This window comes from Letharia lupina (assembly GCF_014066315.1).
Source record: "Letharia lupina isolate WasteWater1 chromosome Unknown contig_4, whole genome shotgun sequence".
Classification (NCBI taxonomy): domain Eukaryota; kingdom Fungi; phylum Ascomycota; class Lecanoromycetes; order Lecanorales; family Parmeliaceae; genus Letharia; species Letharia lupina.
This window is the reverse complement of record NW_023502973.1, coordinates 607421-620754: the sequence shown is the minus strand read 5'-3', so window position 1 is coordinate 620754 and position 13334 is coordinate 607421. Positions and strand designations below refer to the sequence as shown.

The following is a 13334-nucleotide window of genomic DNA, read 5'->3' as shown; positions in this document are numbered from 1 at the left end:
GGATCTGGACAGATTGTGCACATGGTTGGCAGACTTAGCAAGGCTTCGGACTGCGGACAAGGATGCGATGCCTTGCAAAGTGGCTCGGCGCTTGCGCTGAAGTATGGCTTGAAATCGGAGCTTGAATTCAATACGCGAGAATCTAAGAAGCTGCGAAGCGCCTCAGGAGAGTCACACATCTCTCTTGTGCCCACGCCAGACCGAATGGCCACTATGGTACGGAGCAGCTCTTGTCATTTGGGTACAAAGTTGCATAGTATGGTCTCGGTGATCATACAGTAGTATTCTCTGAAGAAGACGTTCGCGAGAGGCGAGGCTCGTAGTAGATGATGGAGTGTAGAAAGGTCCTCAATCGACTCGAGGATTATGAGAGGCAATGGTGATGGAAGAGTGCTGAATGGATCAGGCATGTTGACTGGGTGAGGAAGCAGAAGGAGGTAACGGAACGAGTTTTTGAATGCCTGCAAAGATTCATAGCATGGAGAAAAAGAGTGAGGTCTCCCAGAACATTTGTATGATGCGAGAGCTTGAGCTCGGAGTGTTGTTCACAGATCACGGTACTAAAGGATAGACTAGGCTCGAAGTGGTCTAGATTCCTTAGCTAATCCTGCTAAGACATGATGTCCCAATTTTCTGATGAAGTAAAATGCTTTGTGAGTGGCATCTTGGTCAGTCTGTGGATTCTGTAGTCATGGAATACTTCATCTTTTGAGGTACAGACTCGCGATAGTGTATTGCTCTAGTATAGAGCCACCATGGGTTCTGAACTTCGAGTCTGATTAGTGTTTCAAGGCTTTATCTACTATACCTCAGTCCATGACATCGTGGTAATGCATGAACTGTCGGACAAGAAGTACAGGAGTTGAATCAGACTGAAGCTTTACCCTTCAAAGCGTGAAAGCCTGCTGAATTTGCGACACGGCAACTGATCATTGATTCGGTGCTATACCCTTCATCGTGAACAAAGCGCTGACCATGCAGCTTCGATATTGACGCTAAAACCGTGAATGTGAAAGCCCTTGATACACTGTTGTGTATCCAATTGAACCATCATCCTTTCAACAATGCCACAACATTGTCATAGCCCCGGGAAGCATCCCCCATCATAGGTTTCTTCCCCGCTTTTTCTTCACTCCTCCCTCTGCCCGTGTATCATATCTTCCCGCGCTTGAGCTCCTAGCACGCCCTGCAGCGTGCCCGGGTCTATTTCGAGGGCATGTGAGCTCCTTGATGGCAGTTGGGCAGGGGCACCAGACCCTGGGGCGGCGGTAGAAGTTGCGCGAGCGCTCTCTCTGTAGTGAGGTCAGTGGGGTTCTCAACCGCAAGAAATAGCCAGCAAGGCGGAAGACTTACGCAAAAAGGCCAGTCTGAATGGCCAAGGCCTCGTCGTATGTGAGACCTGGTGCAGGCTCTGTGAACGCTTGGCGCAATATCTTTGAGATTGCTGAACCTGAAAAATTGGCAGCAAAGGGTTCGACAAAGTCTGCAATAATGGTAGCCGAAGGAGAGTCAAAGCCCGAGACGGACTCGCCGAACTGATTGGTGCTTTGACTTTGAGAAGGTGAGCATGGATAAACATCCTCGAGCCGGGTTGGACGGGTGATAACTTACTCAGCGATGGCAAGTTCCTCAGATGCTGAGGCATTGCCCGTGTTGCTCATGGCCAATGAATGGGAATGCTGGCTATAGGACAATGAGCAGTGATCAATGACACACAGAGGGGATTTAGAAGTGGGGAACTTACTTCAAGGACTCTAGCTGAGCAGTCAACGCTGCCTCATTGTCAACGTAGTCTTTAGCCTGTTGTTTGTCCTGACCGAGCCTTGCTCTAGCAGCAGCTTTGGCGTCAGCCTCAAACGCTGCGGTGGCGCTAGCAGGTGCCACGTAGGAGGGGTGCCAGCGGTAGGTTGCGGCAAACCATTCGAGCTGGCGGACGAGCCTTTGTTGCTGGTTGATATGGGCTAGCTGGATACTGATTTGCCCGGAGGTTCGCGACTCTTCGGGGAAGGTGGCGCTGAAGCTTTCCTTCAAATCTGTGAGTGTCACATTGTTGCTGGCCTGAAAGACCAAGAAGGCACGTAATTCGGTACGCCACTCTGCTGTGCCAAGCACCATAGAGGGAGGGACGATAGGCGACATCGGGTGAGGTGTGCACCACCTCTTGTAGTCCTGCGCCTGCTCGGTAAGGTCGAAGAATTGACGGTCATCGCACTTGAAAATGAACAATTCGATGGATTCGAGGGTCCGATCCGTGCCAAAGTGCTGGTTGAACATTTGGCGGAGGTCTTGATGGTCGTGGCATTGGTTCACATGATGAGCCAAGTAACACTTTTCTTCCGGAGAGAAACGCTTTCTATGTAGGCTTTGTTGAAGAGGGTCAAGCTTGGAGCTATCCTCTGCGCTTGTGGACCTTTTCTTTCCATCTGGCACTGTGGACGAGGTCTTGAAGTCCATGATTGTGTGACGGTACGTATTGTTTGTAGACGGTAGGGTCAGAGATGACGGGAATAAATCTAACGTGCTTGAAACACCTTGGTGAGGACGAGGGTGATGAGTGGTAGGAAGTAAGGATGGCATGTTGCGTAGACTTCACTTGTTGCGGCCGCGAGCCAAAACATCAACACAGCCAAAGCGGGGTACGTCATGAAAATTTCTTTCACTCCGCGCGCTGGGCTCAGGAATCTAGCTCGGAAATCAGAGACCACGTCTCACTTGACTTCTTCGATTATACTCGGTGGAATTCCCTTATCCGCCAGAGCCTTCAAGTCTTCTTCGCCCATCTCACCGTCCCATCCATGAGCCACCAGATACGCCCTAAATTTCTCGTCTTCAACCGCAAGATCGTCACCAGTGAGGTTTGGGATGAAGAAGAACGTTACTAAGACACCGACAACACCACAGATGGCCGCGATTATGAATGTCCATTTCTTCCCAAGATTCGTTTGGATGGGCGTGAAAACCTCCGTGCCAACAGCGGCGCCAGTCTTTCCCAACGCAGCTGAAATGCCATAGCACGTACCACGAACTGCTGTGGCATAGCTCTCGGAAGACATCAAACCTAACATATCACCAGGTCCTAAGTTTCCAGAAGACAGCATGAGACCATAAAAGATCACGAAAAGGGGTACGATCTTGGTGATTCGATCATAGGCGCACCCGATTATCAGTCCAAAGACCACTGCAAGTCATCAGCAAAAGCCTGAGATTCTGACAGATACGTACGATAGCCGCTAAAGCCTAGCATCATAGTGTTCTTCCGGCCCAATCTGTCACACAACCATGCCCCCACGAGAACACCGGGTAAGGCTATGCTCCCAAGGAGAAGCTGCCATTCGGCTGTCTTCAGAATGCTCCCATTCTTCACCACACTTGAAATGATGGTACCAGAGAATACTCCGTTTGGAAAGGTCACCTGCAACAAGTCAACGTGACTGCTCGGCAGGCTATCCCTGAGATGATCATACAAAGTCGTACAAAAACCATGCTCCACACGTCCCAATCAAAGACTTCCAGTAGTACCTCGATACTAAGAGATATGGGACCTTTCTCTTAATGGCACCTCTGCGGTAGAGCTTAGAGTTCAGCATTTTGATTCTAAAGTAAAATACCGTCAAGGGCAAGAGACAGCCGATACCGAAGCATACTCGCCATATCGTCGAAAGGTGCCTGGATGTTGACGCCGAAAAAACGATCAGGAAGACACTGACGGCCAAGGGCCCACCGAAGGAGAGCGGAAGATTCGTCACCAGGATGAAGATTGGCCCTCGTTTCTTCGGCGTGAACTCATTCGCAGCCTCGGAGGCCGAGGTGCTTGAAGCAGGATACTCTCCTCCAGTACCAAATCCAACAATTCCCCGAGATACCGTCATCATCCAAAACATGCCATTGATAGTGATGCCGTGGGAAGCGGTGGCTAATATTCCGCCAATGACGATCATGGCAGTCGTCGTTACGATTGCGACTTTGCGGCCTAGATAGTCGCATGTCAGGCCAATGACGAGTTGGCCTATAATCTCCCCTACCAGCAGAGCATTGGATACACGGGTGCTGACAGCAGAGGTATATTGCTTCTTGTACTCCGCTTTCAACACGACATTTGTCATGGTCCTGATAGAGATTAGCAATGTGGTCATGGTACCCTTTTTTTGCGGTTTTCCTACATGAGGTTATTCTGGTATCCATCGCTGATGAGAGCGAAACCGGAGCAAAACTATACAGCCCATTGAGTCAGCGTTCTAAATGCCCTGATATCAGGCAGCGAGCTCTGCTCTCGCTTTACCAGTGCAATGCACTCACAATGGTGAACAGGTCAGATGCTGATTGCCGCTTCGAAGAAACGTCTTTCGAAGGTGCGGCCGGGTCTTTTGCCACGACCACAGCTCCAGGAGCACCTGGAGTCTCGGAATCACCATCTACACCCAATTCGCTGTACAGGTCAACTTTTGACATTATGGCAGCACTGGACTTCTCCGCAAGGTATGGTGGTAGATGTCTTTCTTCTGACAAGTCGTAGTATCAATGTTTTCTGGCTGTGGATGCTCAAGCGCAATTTAAGATGGGCAGATGGCACGTGTTATATGGTCGAAGGTGACACTCTTGCTGAGCTCCAACGCAAATAAAACCTGGCTCATTCATTCTCTGTAGGCCAATGTTGTGAGGATAACCACCCCACGTGCACGTGCGGATCTCTTGGCTAGAGCCAGTGGGGAAGGTCGGAGGAAGGAAACACTAATGCTTTGCTAGGCTTGATGAGGCATTCCCAACGACATCTTGCTCCGGTCAATAAGCGTATAGCGCTACAGCAAGTATGCCTTTTTATGACTCTACTCTCAACTTCAATATTTGATGATAGACTACTGAAAATTTATAATAAATATATATAAATCTATAATAGTATAGCCGAGTGTACTATAAATAGAATTGCGTAATTTAATACTCGCGAGAGTCTAAAATTCTAAATGAAATTAATGGCTCGGCCTTAGATTAGAAACCCTTATATAAGATTGTCATGGTTTCAACCGGCATTCCTTCTCCAGACTTGCGCTAGGCTCTATTCGGGCTAGCTCCTTGGCGGCTTGGCACTCTAATAACTTCGGCACACATGTTACTTAGCAACCTTCATAGTTAATATTCCATTCATATAACACCACTAATATCATTATTCGATACACGGTTCATTCCCTGACATAATATTAACTATCCAACATAGCCGTGAGCTAAGCTATTGTTGCCTGCCTGCTCCTGCCTGCCTACCTGCCCTGCCCTGCGGAGATCTCTCGAATATCGACTACTCAATCGCCTTGTTGTGGAGGAGATATCCGGACGATTCCCTGCCTGCCTACCTGCCTGCCTGCCTACCTACCCTGCCTCTGCGGGGATCTCTCGAATATCGACTACTCAATCGCCTTATTATAGAGGAGATATTCGGACGATTCCCTGCCTGCCTGCCTACCCTACCTCTGCGGGGAGATATTTCGACTATCTCTCGCTTGCCTTACCTGTTACCTGCCTGCATCAGTGGAGAGATCTCCACCTAATCCGTTATGGACTCGGATCAAGAAGAAACCCGTCCTGAATCGTCATTAACGATTCAGCATTACCAGGCCCAGATTCATGGCCTCAACACTACTATTCAGAATCTCAACACAACCGTAACACGACTTCGAGAGTCACGGGACCTTCATCGTTTTAATGCAAAGACTCTCACTGCTACAAACACGGAATTGTAGGCCAAAATTCAGGCCTTGACTATCAAAGAAGAAACGGTCACTCCAGCAGAGCCTCTGGATTCCGATGTGGATGAACAACCAATCAAATTGAAAGTTACCAAGACTGGAACACCTGTCCCTACTATCCTTGTTATCGGGAACAATAAGAAATACCCTAATGTGCCCTACTTCTATAGTGAAAAAGAGAAGTAAGACGAGTGGCGATTTTACCTGGACTCCAAGTTTCGGCAAAGTATCGTATTATTTTCTAGTAAAAAAGATAAAATGGACTACATTCGGGATCACTGCAAGTTAATTGTATTCGACGTGCTTAAGGCACGAGTAGATTTACTGAGCGAGGATCCCTACAACACCACGAAAGAGATGATTTTAGAGCTTCATAGCATGTTTAGTGATTACGATAAGCTGATAAAGAATAACGCCTTACTTTATAACCCGGCGTTTGCTATAAAAAAGAAGGAGGCATTTGACGAGTTCTATGCTCGATTTTCAGCTACTATTACGCCATTGGGCTATAGCGAAAGTTATAAGATCGCTATACTACGAAGACTCATTACTCTCAAGCTCCGATCACGAATCGCCGATATCTCATCGTCTTCCTTCCGCTCAGTTGTTAAGCATTTGCGGAAGACTAACCAAGACCTCCGTCAATTGAAGGCTATGCATATGGATATAAAAGAGATTAATGAATAGGAGTTCAAATTAGGCTTATAGCGATTACTTTATTCGAAATAGCTAAAGAATCAGCTAAAGAAAGAAGATCGATATTTCAAATGCCTTAGCTATAGCCATCGGCCTAATTAGACTAAGGTATGCATGGCCTTAAAGGCATTGTCGTTTGAAGAGGTAAAGGCTATTATAGCCAAGGAAAAGGCTGTAGAGAAGGCTATGGAGAAGCAATGACGGCATAGGCCTTGCCTATAGTAGCAGCAATGAATTTCTTCTCCTTCCTCTGACTAGCAATAACCGTTCCGCCTAGCCACATGCGGCTAGCGTATTCAAATTAGTTTCGATTCGGCAAATCATCGGACTTTGCGTTTTTGAACGAATTGGCCTCATTCGATTTCGATTTTTTTATTATATCACCTCTCAGCACCCCACACCATTACTTTAAGCACCTTCCCGGGCTATTGCCCCACATTGATACCCCTGTTACCTGCGTCCGCAGGCCTGCTATATGAGATTTGGCTTAATGCCACGGTCGGATACTAAGAGTGTTTGCGAGAAAAAGTTTAAAGTTGTTGTTTCAGGGGGTAGCAAATATGCTTTAGACTATAAAGGCCAGTGCACTATAAATTATAACGATCGTCTCGCTATTGCCACCTCGCCGTCGCCATAATTTAAACCATAGGGACATGGCCATTTGAGGGGGGGTAATGTCATGGTTTCAACCGGCATTCCTTCTCCAGACTTACGCTAGGCTCTATTCAGGCTAGCTCCTTGACGGCTTGATACTCTAATAACTTCGGCACACATGTTACTTAGCAACCTTTATAGTTAATATTCTATTCATATAACACTATTAATATCATTATTCGATATACGATTTATTCCCTAACAAAGATCGATATACGGCTTTTTATTTATTCTCTTAAATCTATAAGATTTCGAGATATCTAGAGTTTTAGATAAAACTAATAATTTTTCTAAAGTTTTATATAATTCGATAATTATAATATATCTAAAAGCTCGAATAAAATTAGAAAGATTTAATAACTAATTTAAAAGATTAATTTAAAATTAAAAAGAATAATAATATTACTAATTAATTATATAAGATAATACTTAATCTAAAACTTAATCGAGCTTTTAAATTAGTAATTTATAATTTAAAATAGCTATTACGCGTATAGCCTCTATTTAATAAATATATAATCTCTATTTACTAGATATATAGTCTTTCTAATTAAATTAGCGATCGCGCGGAAATTAATAAATATTAATTAAAAATTATAAAGAACTTATATAAGTTAATAAATATTAATTGAAAATAATAAAGAATTTATATCTAGTCTCTATCGAATATCTTTATAGTAGAATATAATAGTAGAATTAATTTTTATCTTATCGCTCACCTATATTTCTCGCTTAATAAATAAGAATTAGAGCGTATATCTATATTTACCTCTATATCTATCTTTATACTATAAACGTTATAGCGAAAAGATTTACAATTACTATAGTAATTATCTTTATAATTAGATATTATATAAGAAGAGCGATAAGATAAATAAACTAGATAGACTATAAGAGAAGAATAATAAAAAATTATTATATAAGAATAGCGAGATAATATTATATAGATCTATATATAGAGTAATAAGATTATATTTAATATATTTTAAATATAGAAAGATTAGCTAGCTAATAGATAGTAAATATTTAAATATAATAGATATATTTTTAATAGTAAGTAAAGAGAGTAATTAGTTAATTAGCTATCGTAAAGATCTTACTAATTAATAAATTAAAATTATTCGATATTATAAATCTATAGAAAGAGATAAAAAGGCTTATTCTACTATTATTAAGTATCTTTATAAGAATCTCGAAGAGACTAGATATAGATTCTTTACTATTTTCGATTAGTATTTATTAACTTATATAAGTTTTTTACGATTTTCGATTAGTATTTATTAGCTTCCGCGTAATTATTAATTTAATTAAAGAGATTATATATCTAGTAGATAGAGACTATACGTTTATTAAATAGAGGCTATACGCGTAGTAGCTATCTTAAATTATAAATTATTAATTTAAAAGCTCGATTAAGTTTTAGATTAAATATTACTCTATATAGTTAATTAGTAATATTATTATTCTTTTTAATTTTAAATTAATCTTTTAAATTAGTTATTAAATCTTTCTAGTTTTATTCCAGCTTTTAGATATATTATAATTATCGAATTACGTAAAACTTTAGAAAAGCTACTAGTTTCATCTAAGACTCTAGGTATCTCGAAATCTTATAGATCTAAGAGAACAAATAAAAAGCCGTATATCGATCTTATATAAGGGTTTCTAATCTAAGGCCGAGCCATTAATTTCATTCAGGATTTTAGACTCTCGCGAGTATTAAATTACGCAATTCTATTTATAGTGCACTCGGCCATACTATCATAGATTTGTATATATTCATTATGAATTTTCAGTAGTCTATCATCAAATATTGAAGTTGAGAGTAGAGTTATAAAAAGGCATACTTGCTGTAGCGCTATACGCTTATTCGAATAAAATTAGAAAGATTTAGTAACTAATTTAAAAGACTAATTTAAAATTAAAAAGAATAATAATGCTATTAATTAATTATATAGAATAATACTTAATCTAAAATTTAACTAAGCTTTTAAATTAATAATTTATAATTTAAAATAATTATTACGCGTATAGTCTCTATTTAATAAGTATATAATCTCTATCTACTAGATATATAGCTTCTTTAATTAAATTAGCGATCGCGCGGAAGCTAATAGATATTAATTAAAAATTATAAAGAATTTATATAAGCTAATAAATACTAATTAAAAATAATAAAGAACTTATATCTAATATCTTTATAATAGAATATAATAGGAAAATTAACTTTTATTCTATCGTCTATCTATATCTCTTATTTAATAAATAAGAATTAAAGCGTATATCTATATCTATCTCTATATTTATCTCTATACTATAAATATTATAGCGAAGAAGTTTATAATCGCTATAGTAATTATCTCGATAATTAGATATTATATAAGAAAGACGATAAGATAAATAAATTAAATAGGTTATAAGAGGAGGATAGTAAGATAATATTATATAAGAATAGCGAGATAATATTATATAGATCTATATATAAAGTAATAAGATTATATTTAATATATTTTAAATATAGAAAGATTAGCTAGCTAATAGATAGTAAATATTTAAATATAATAGATATATTTTTAATAGTAAGTAGAGAGAGTAGCTAGCTAATTAGCTATTATAAAGACTTTACTAATTAATAAATTAGAATTATTCGATATTATAAATCTATAGAGAGAGATAAAGAGGCTTACTCTATTACTATTAAGTATCTTTATAAGAATCTCGAAGAGATTAGATACGAGTTCTTTATTATTTTTAGTTAGTATCCGTTAACTTATACGAATTCTTTACGATTTTAGATTAGTATTTATTAGCTTCCGCGCGGCCGCTAACTCGATTAGGAGGGCTATACGCCTAGTAGATAGGGGCTATACGCTTACTAAGTAAGGGCTGTACGCCTAGTAGATAGAGGCTGTACGCGTAGTAGCTGCCTAATTTAAATCACTGATTTAAAAGCTCGATTACCTGATTAGGTCTTAGTGTAACTACTTATTTAAACATAGCAAAAATAAAGAAATAATCTATCCACCTATCTAGATGTCATTATATATACCTCTCGGAGGCCTTATAAGTTACTTAGCCAGCTTATTAATTCACTTAGTTATTTACTTAGCCAGAGCACTCAGTTAAGTAAGAGGAGGAACAATACACTGCGGAGAACATTGCGAAGGAACCACTACAGCAGGCACATACGGAGAACACTGCGGAGAACATTACGAAGGAACCACTGCAGCAGGCACATGCGGAGAACACTGCGGAGAAACCAAGCGACAACAAGGCTATTATTATCAAGAACACGGCTCAGCTCTTCAAGATCCCACGTTATATGCTCTCCACAATCTTATATTAAATTACCACTCAGCAGGCGGAGAACGATATCACAATTTAGCTTGCTATCTCCGTGTGCCTAGGCAATATCGCATTATGGTACATCACTGCAATAAGCATATAAGAGAAGGATCTACTACGTCGATCATAGCCAATTAGACCTCTGCAGGTAAGGGTTACCTATCGAACGATGCATATTTGAACGAATTAAAACCGTCCGATATCTTGTCTCGATAACCATTTCAGCTATTTGGACTATCGCAGACATAGGGATGTCCCAGTTATTTCAGCTACTTGGGCTACCGCAGCCGTGGGAATATTTCAGCTATCCCAGCTATTTGGGCTATCGCAGCCATGGAGATGTCTCAGTGATTTCAGCTATTGGAGCTATCGCAGCCACAAGGATATCTCAGCTATCGCAGCTATGGAGAAGTCTCAGCTATCCTAGCTATTTGGGCTACCGCAGCTATGGAGATGTCTTAGTTACTCCAGCTATTTGGGCTATCGCAGCCATAGAGATATCTCAGTGATTTCAGCTATTGGAGCTATCGCAGCCACAAGGATATCTCAGCTATCGCAGCCATGGAGAAGTCTCAGCTATCCCAGCTATTTGGGCTACCGCAGCCATGGAGATGTCTCAGTTACTTCAGCTAATCGGGCTACCGCAGCCATGGAGACGCTATTCCAGCTATTTAGGCTACCGCAGCCATGGAGATGTCTCAGGTATTTCAGCTGTTTAGGCTACCGCAGCCATGGGGATATTTCAGCTATCCCAGCTATTTAGACTACCGCAGCCATAAAGTGTCTTAGCTATTCCAGCCATTTAGGCTATCGCAGCCCTAGGAACATCTCGGTTACTCTAGCTATCGAGGCTACCGCAGTCATAAAGATATCTCAGTTACTTCAGCTATTTGAGCTACCGCAGCTATAGGGATATCTTAATTATTCCAGTTATTCGAAATACCACAGTCATATCCAGCTAATCAAACTCGATCTGCTCGTACTCCACTAAGGGAACATATCTATAACGTAGTATAGTAGCGATCACAGCCTAATAGCCTAGCAATATAACTATAAAGGTCGTTATAACGAGGGCCTCATTATTGAAGGAGTTTATAATGTATATATGTGGTGAAAGAAGAAGAATAAGTGAAATTCAAAGAGATTTATGACTCTTCGGTAAAGGTTTCGCCGAAGTCCGTGATATTACCTAATCGGGTTAGCGGTAGAAGGGTAAGGCTGTTCCCGTTTTAAATCATTTCTTTTAAAAAAAGGCTGCTACTACGCGTACAGCCCCTACTCAGTAGACGTACAGCCCCTATCTACTAGGCGTACAGCCCCTTTAATCGGGTTAGCGGCCGCGCGGAAACTAACGAACACTAATTGTAAATGGTAAAGAATCCGCATCTAGTCTCTTCGAGATCCTTGCGGAGATGCTTGGTGGTAGCAGGGCAAGCCTCCCTATATCTCTCCCTGTAGATTTATAACATCGGACGGTTTCAATTCGTCGATTAGTGAGGTCTTTGAATAATTCCTCTATGGCGATAGCTGATTGGCTGGCTACCCTCTCTGCTTGCTACTAAAAATACGCCCATCATACTCAAATGTCCACTATCTATCGGCCAGCTGATCTTCCTACATCTGAAACGTATTGAACATAGCCTCGTTACCCTGCATGTAGGCCTGTGTAGTACCACCTCGCTGTCCTCGTGTAGCACCACCTCGCTGTCCTCGTGCAGCGCCACCTCGCTGTCCTCGTGTAGCACCACCTCGCTGTCCTCCTCTTGTAGCCTGTCCAGCCTGCCCACCACGCCGCCCTCCTCGTGTAATGCCTAGTCGTCGGGGTGGCTGCTGCAGCGGTCGCAACCCCCCCGCTGTGACGCTTGCAGTGTAGACGTAGGTGTAGAGGTAGGTGTAGGTATGCGCTCTGATCCTTGCCTATGATGGCCTTCAGTAGGGTGGGTGTTGGTTCTACTACCATATCCTACTGTGAAGGCATTCGGCTCGAAGAGACTAGATGCGGGTTCTTTACCGTTTTCGGTTAGTGTCCGTTAACTTCCGCGCGGCCGCTAACCCGATTAGGGGGACTATACGTCTAGTAGATAGGGGCTGTACGCCTATTGGGTAGGGGCTGTACGCCTAGTAGACAGGGGCTGTACTAGTACGCGTAGTAGCAGCCTAAAAAAACTGCTAAACCTCCCGACTAGTGGATTTCCTAAAGTTTTGAGTAATTCAACGGTTGCGGTGTGCCCAAAACCTCAAAGTGGCTTAGTGGCTTTTCTAAAGTTTTGAGTAATTCAACGGTTACGGTGTGCCCAAAACCTCAAAGTGGCTTAGTGGCTTTTCTAAAGTTTTGAGTAATTCAACGGTTGCGGTGTGCCCAAAACCTCAAAGTGGCTTAGTGGCTTTTCTAAAGTTTTGAGTAATTCAACGGTTGCGGTGTGCCCAAAACCTCGAATGGGACTAGTGGATTTCCTAAAGTTTTGAGTAATTCAACGGTTGCGGTGTGCCTAAAACCTCAAAGTGGCTTAGTGGCTTTTCTAAAGTTTTGAGTAATTCAACGGTTACGGTGTGCCCAAAACCTCAAAGTGGCTTAGTGGCTTTTCTAAAGTTTTGAGTAATTCAACGGTTACGGTGTGCCCAAAACCTCAAAGTGGCTTAGTAGCTTTTCTAAAGTTTTGAGTAATTCAACGGTTACGGCGTGCCCAAAACCTCGAATGGGATTAGCAGCTATGCAATCTCCATATCCTGCCACAAAGCGGAAAGCTCTACCAATTCGTTTCGTGTGGAAGCTACTCTACGCCCAGGCAAGTAGAAAGTTTTGTGATACGAGTGGCAGGCTCTGATGGCTACTCGCAAACACAGTCACTCCCTGTTTGTTCCTCTCGACGGCTGCTGTCGCGGCGGGATAACGGGGAATGGGTT

General features: G+C 41.9%; 4 protein-coding genes across 4 annotated transcripts; 2 read left to right on the top strand and 2 right to left on the bottom strand.

The window, feature by feature from the left end:
• Nucleotides 1–1129: 1129 nt before the first annotated feature.
• On the bottom strand, nucleotides 1130–2274 carry HO133_007764 (uncharacterized protein; the record flags this gene model as incomplete). The annotated part of the gene is made up of 4 exons (XM_037298634.1): nucleotides 1130–1292; nucleotides 1354–1551; nucleotides 1612–1683; nucleotides 1745–2274. The coding sequence occupies 4 exons, from the start codon at nucleotides 2272–2274 to the stop codon at nucleotides 1130–1132; spliced, it is 963 nt and encodes a 320-aa protein (XP_037155970.1).
• A 434-nt stretch (nucleotides 2275–2708) lies between these two features.
• Nucleotides 2709–4449, bottom strand: HO133_007763 (uncharacterized protein; the record flags this gene model as incomplete). Its single annotated transcript, XM_037298633.1, has 6 exons — nucleotides 2709–3178; nucleotides 3223–3412; nucleotides 3465–3561; nucleotides 3679–4107; nucleotides 4161–4210; nucleotides 4297–4449. The coding sequence occupies 6 exons, from the start codon at nucleotides 4447–4449 to the stop codon at nucleotides 2709–2711; spliced, it is 1389 nt and encodes a 462-aa protein (XP_037155969.1).
• A 1094-nt stretch (nucleotides 4450–5543) lies between these two features.
• On the top strand, nucleotides 5544–5921 carry HO133_007762 (uncharacterized protein; the record flags this gene model as incomplete). Its single annotated transcript, XM_037298632.1, has 2 exons — nucleotides 5544–5651; nucleotides 5730–5921. The coding sequence occupies 2 exons, from the start codon at nucleotides 5544–5546 to the stop codon at nucleotides 5919–5921; spliced, it is 300 nt and encodes a 99-aa protein (XP_037155968.1).
• A 72-nt stretch (nucleotides 5922–5993) lies between these two features.
• Nucleotides 5994–6422, top strand: HO133_007761 (uncharacterized protein; the record flags this gene model as incomplete). The annotated part of the gene is made up of 1 exon (XM_037298631.1): nucleotides 5994–6422. One exon carries the CDS (start codon nucleotides 5994–5996, stop codon nucleotides 6420–6422), a length of 429 nt encoding a protein of 142 aa, XP_037155967.1.
• Between the last annotated feature and the right edge of the window lie 6912 nt (nucleotides 6423–13334).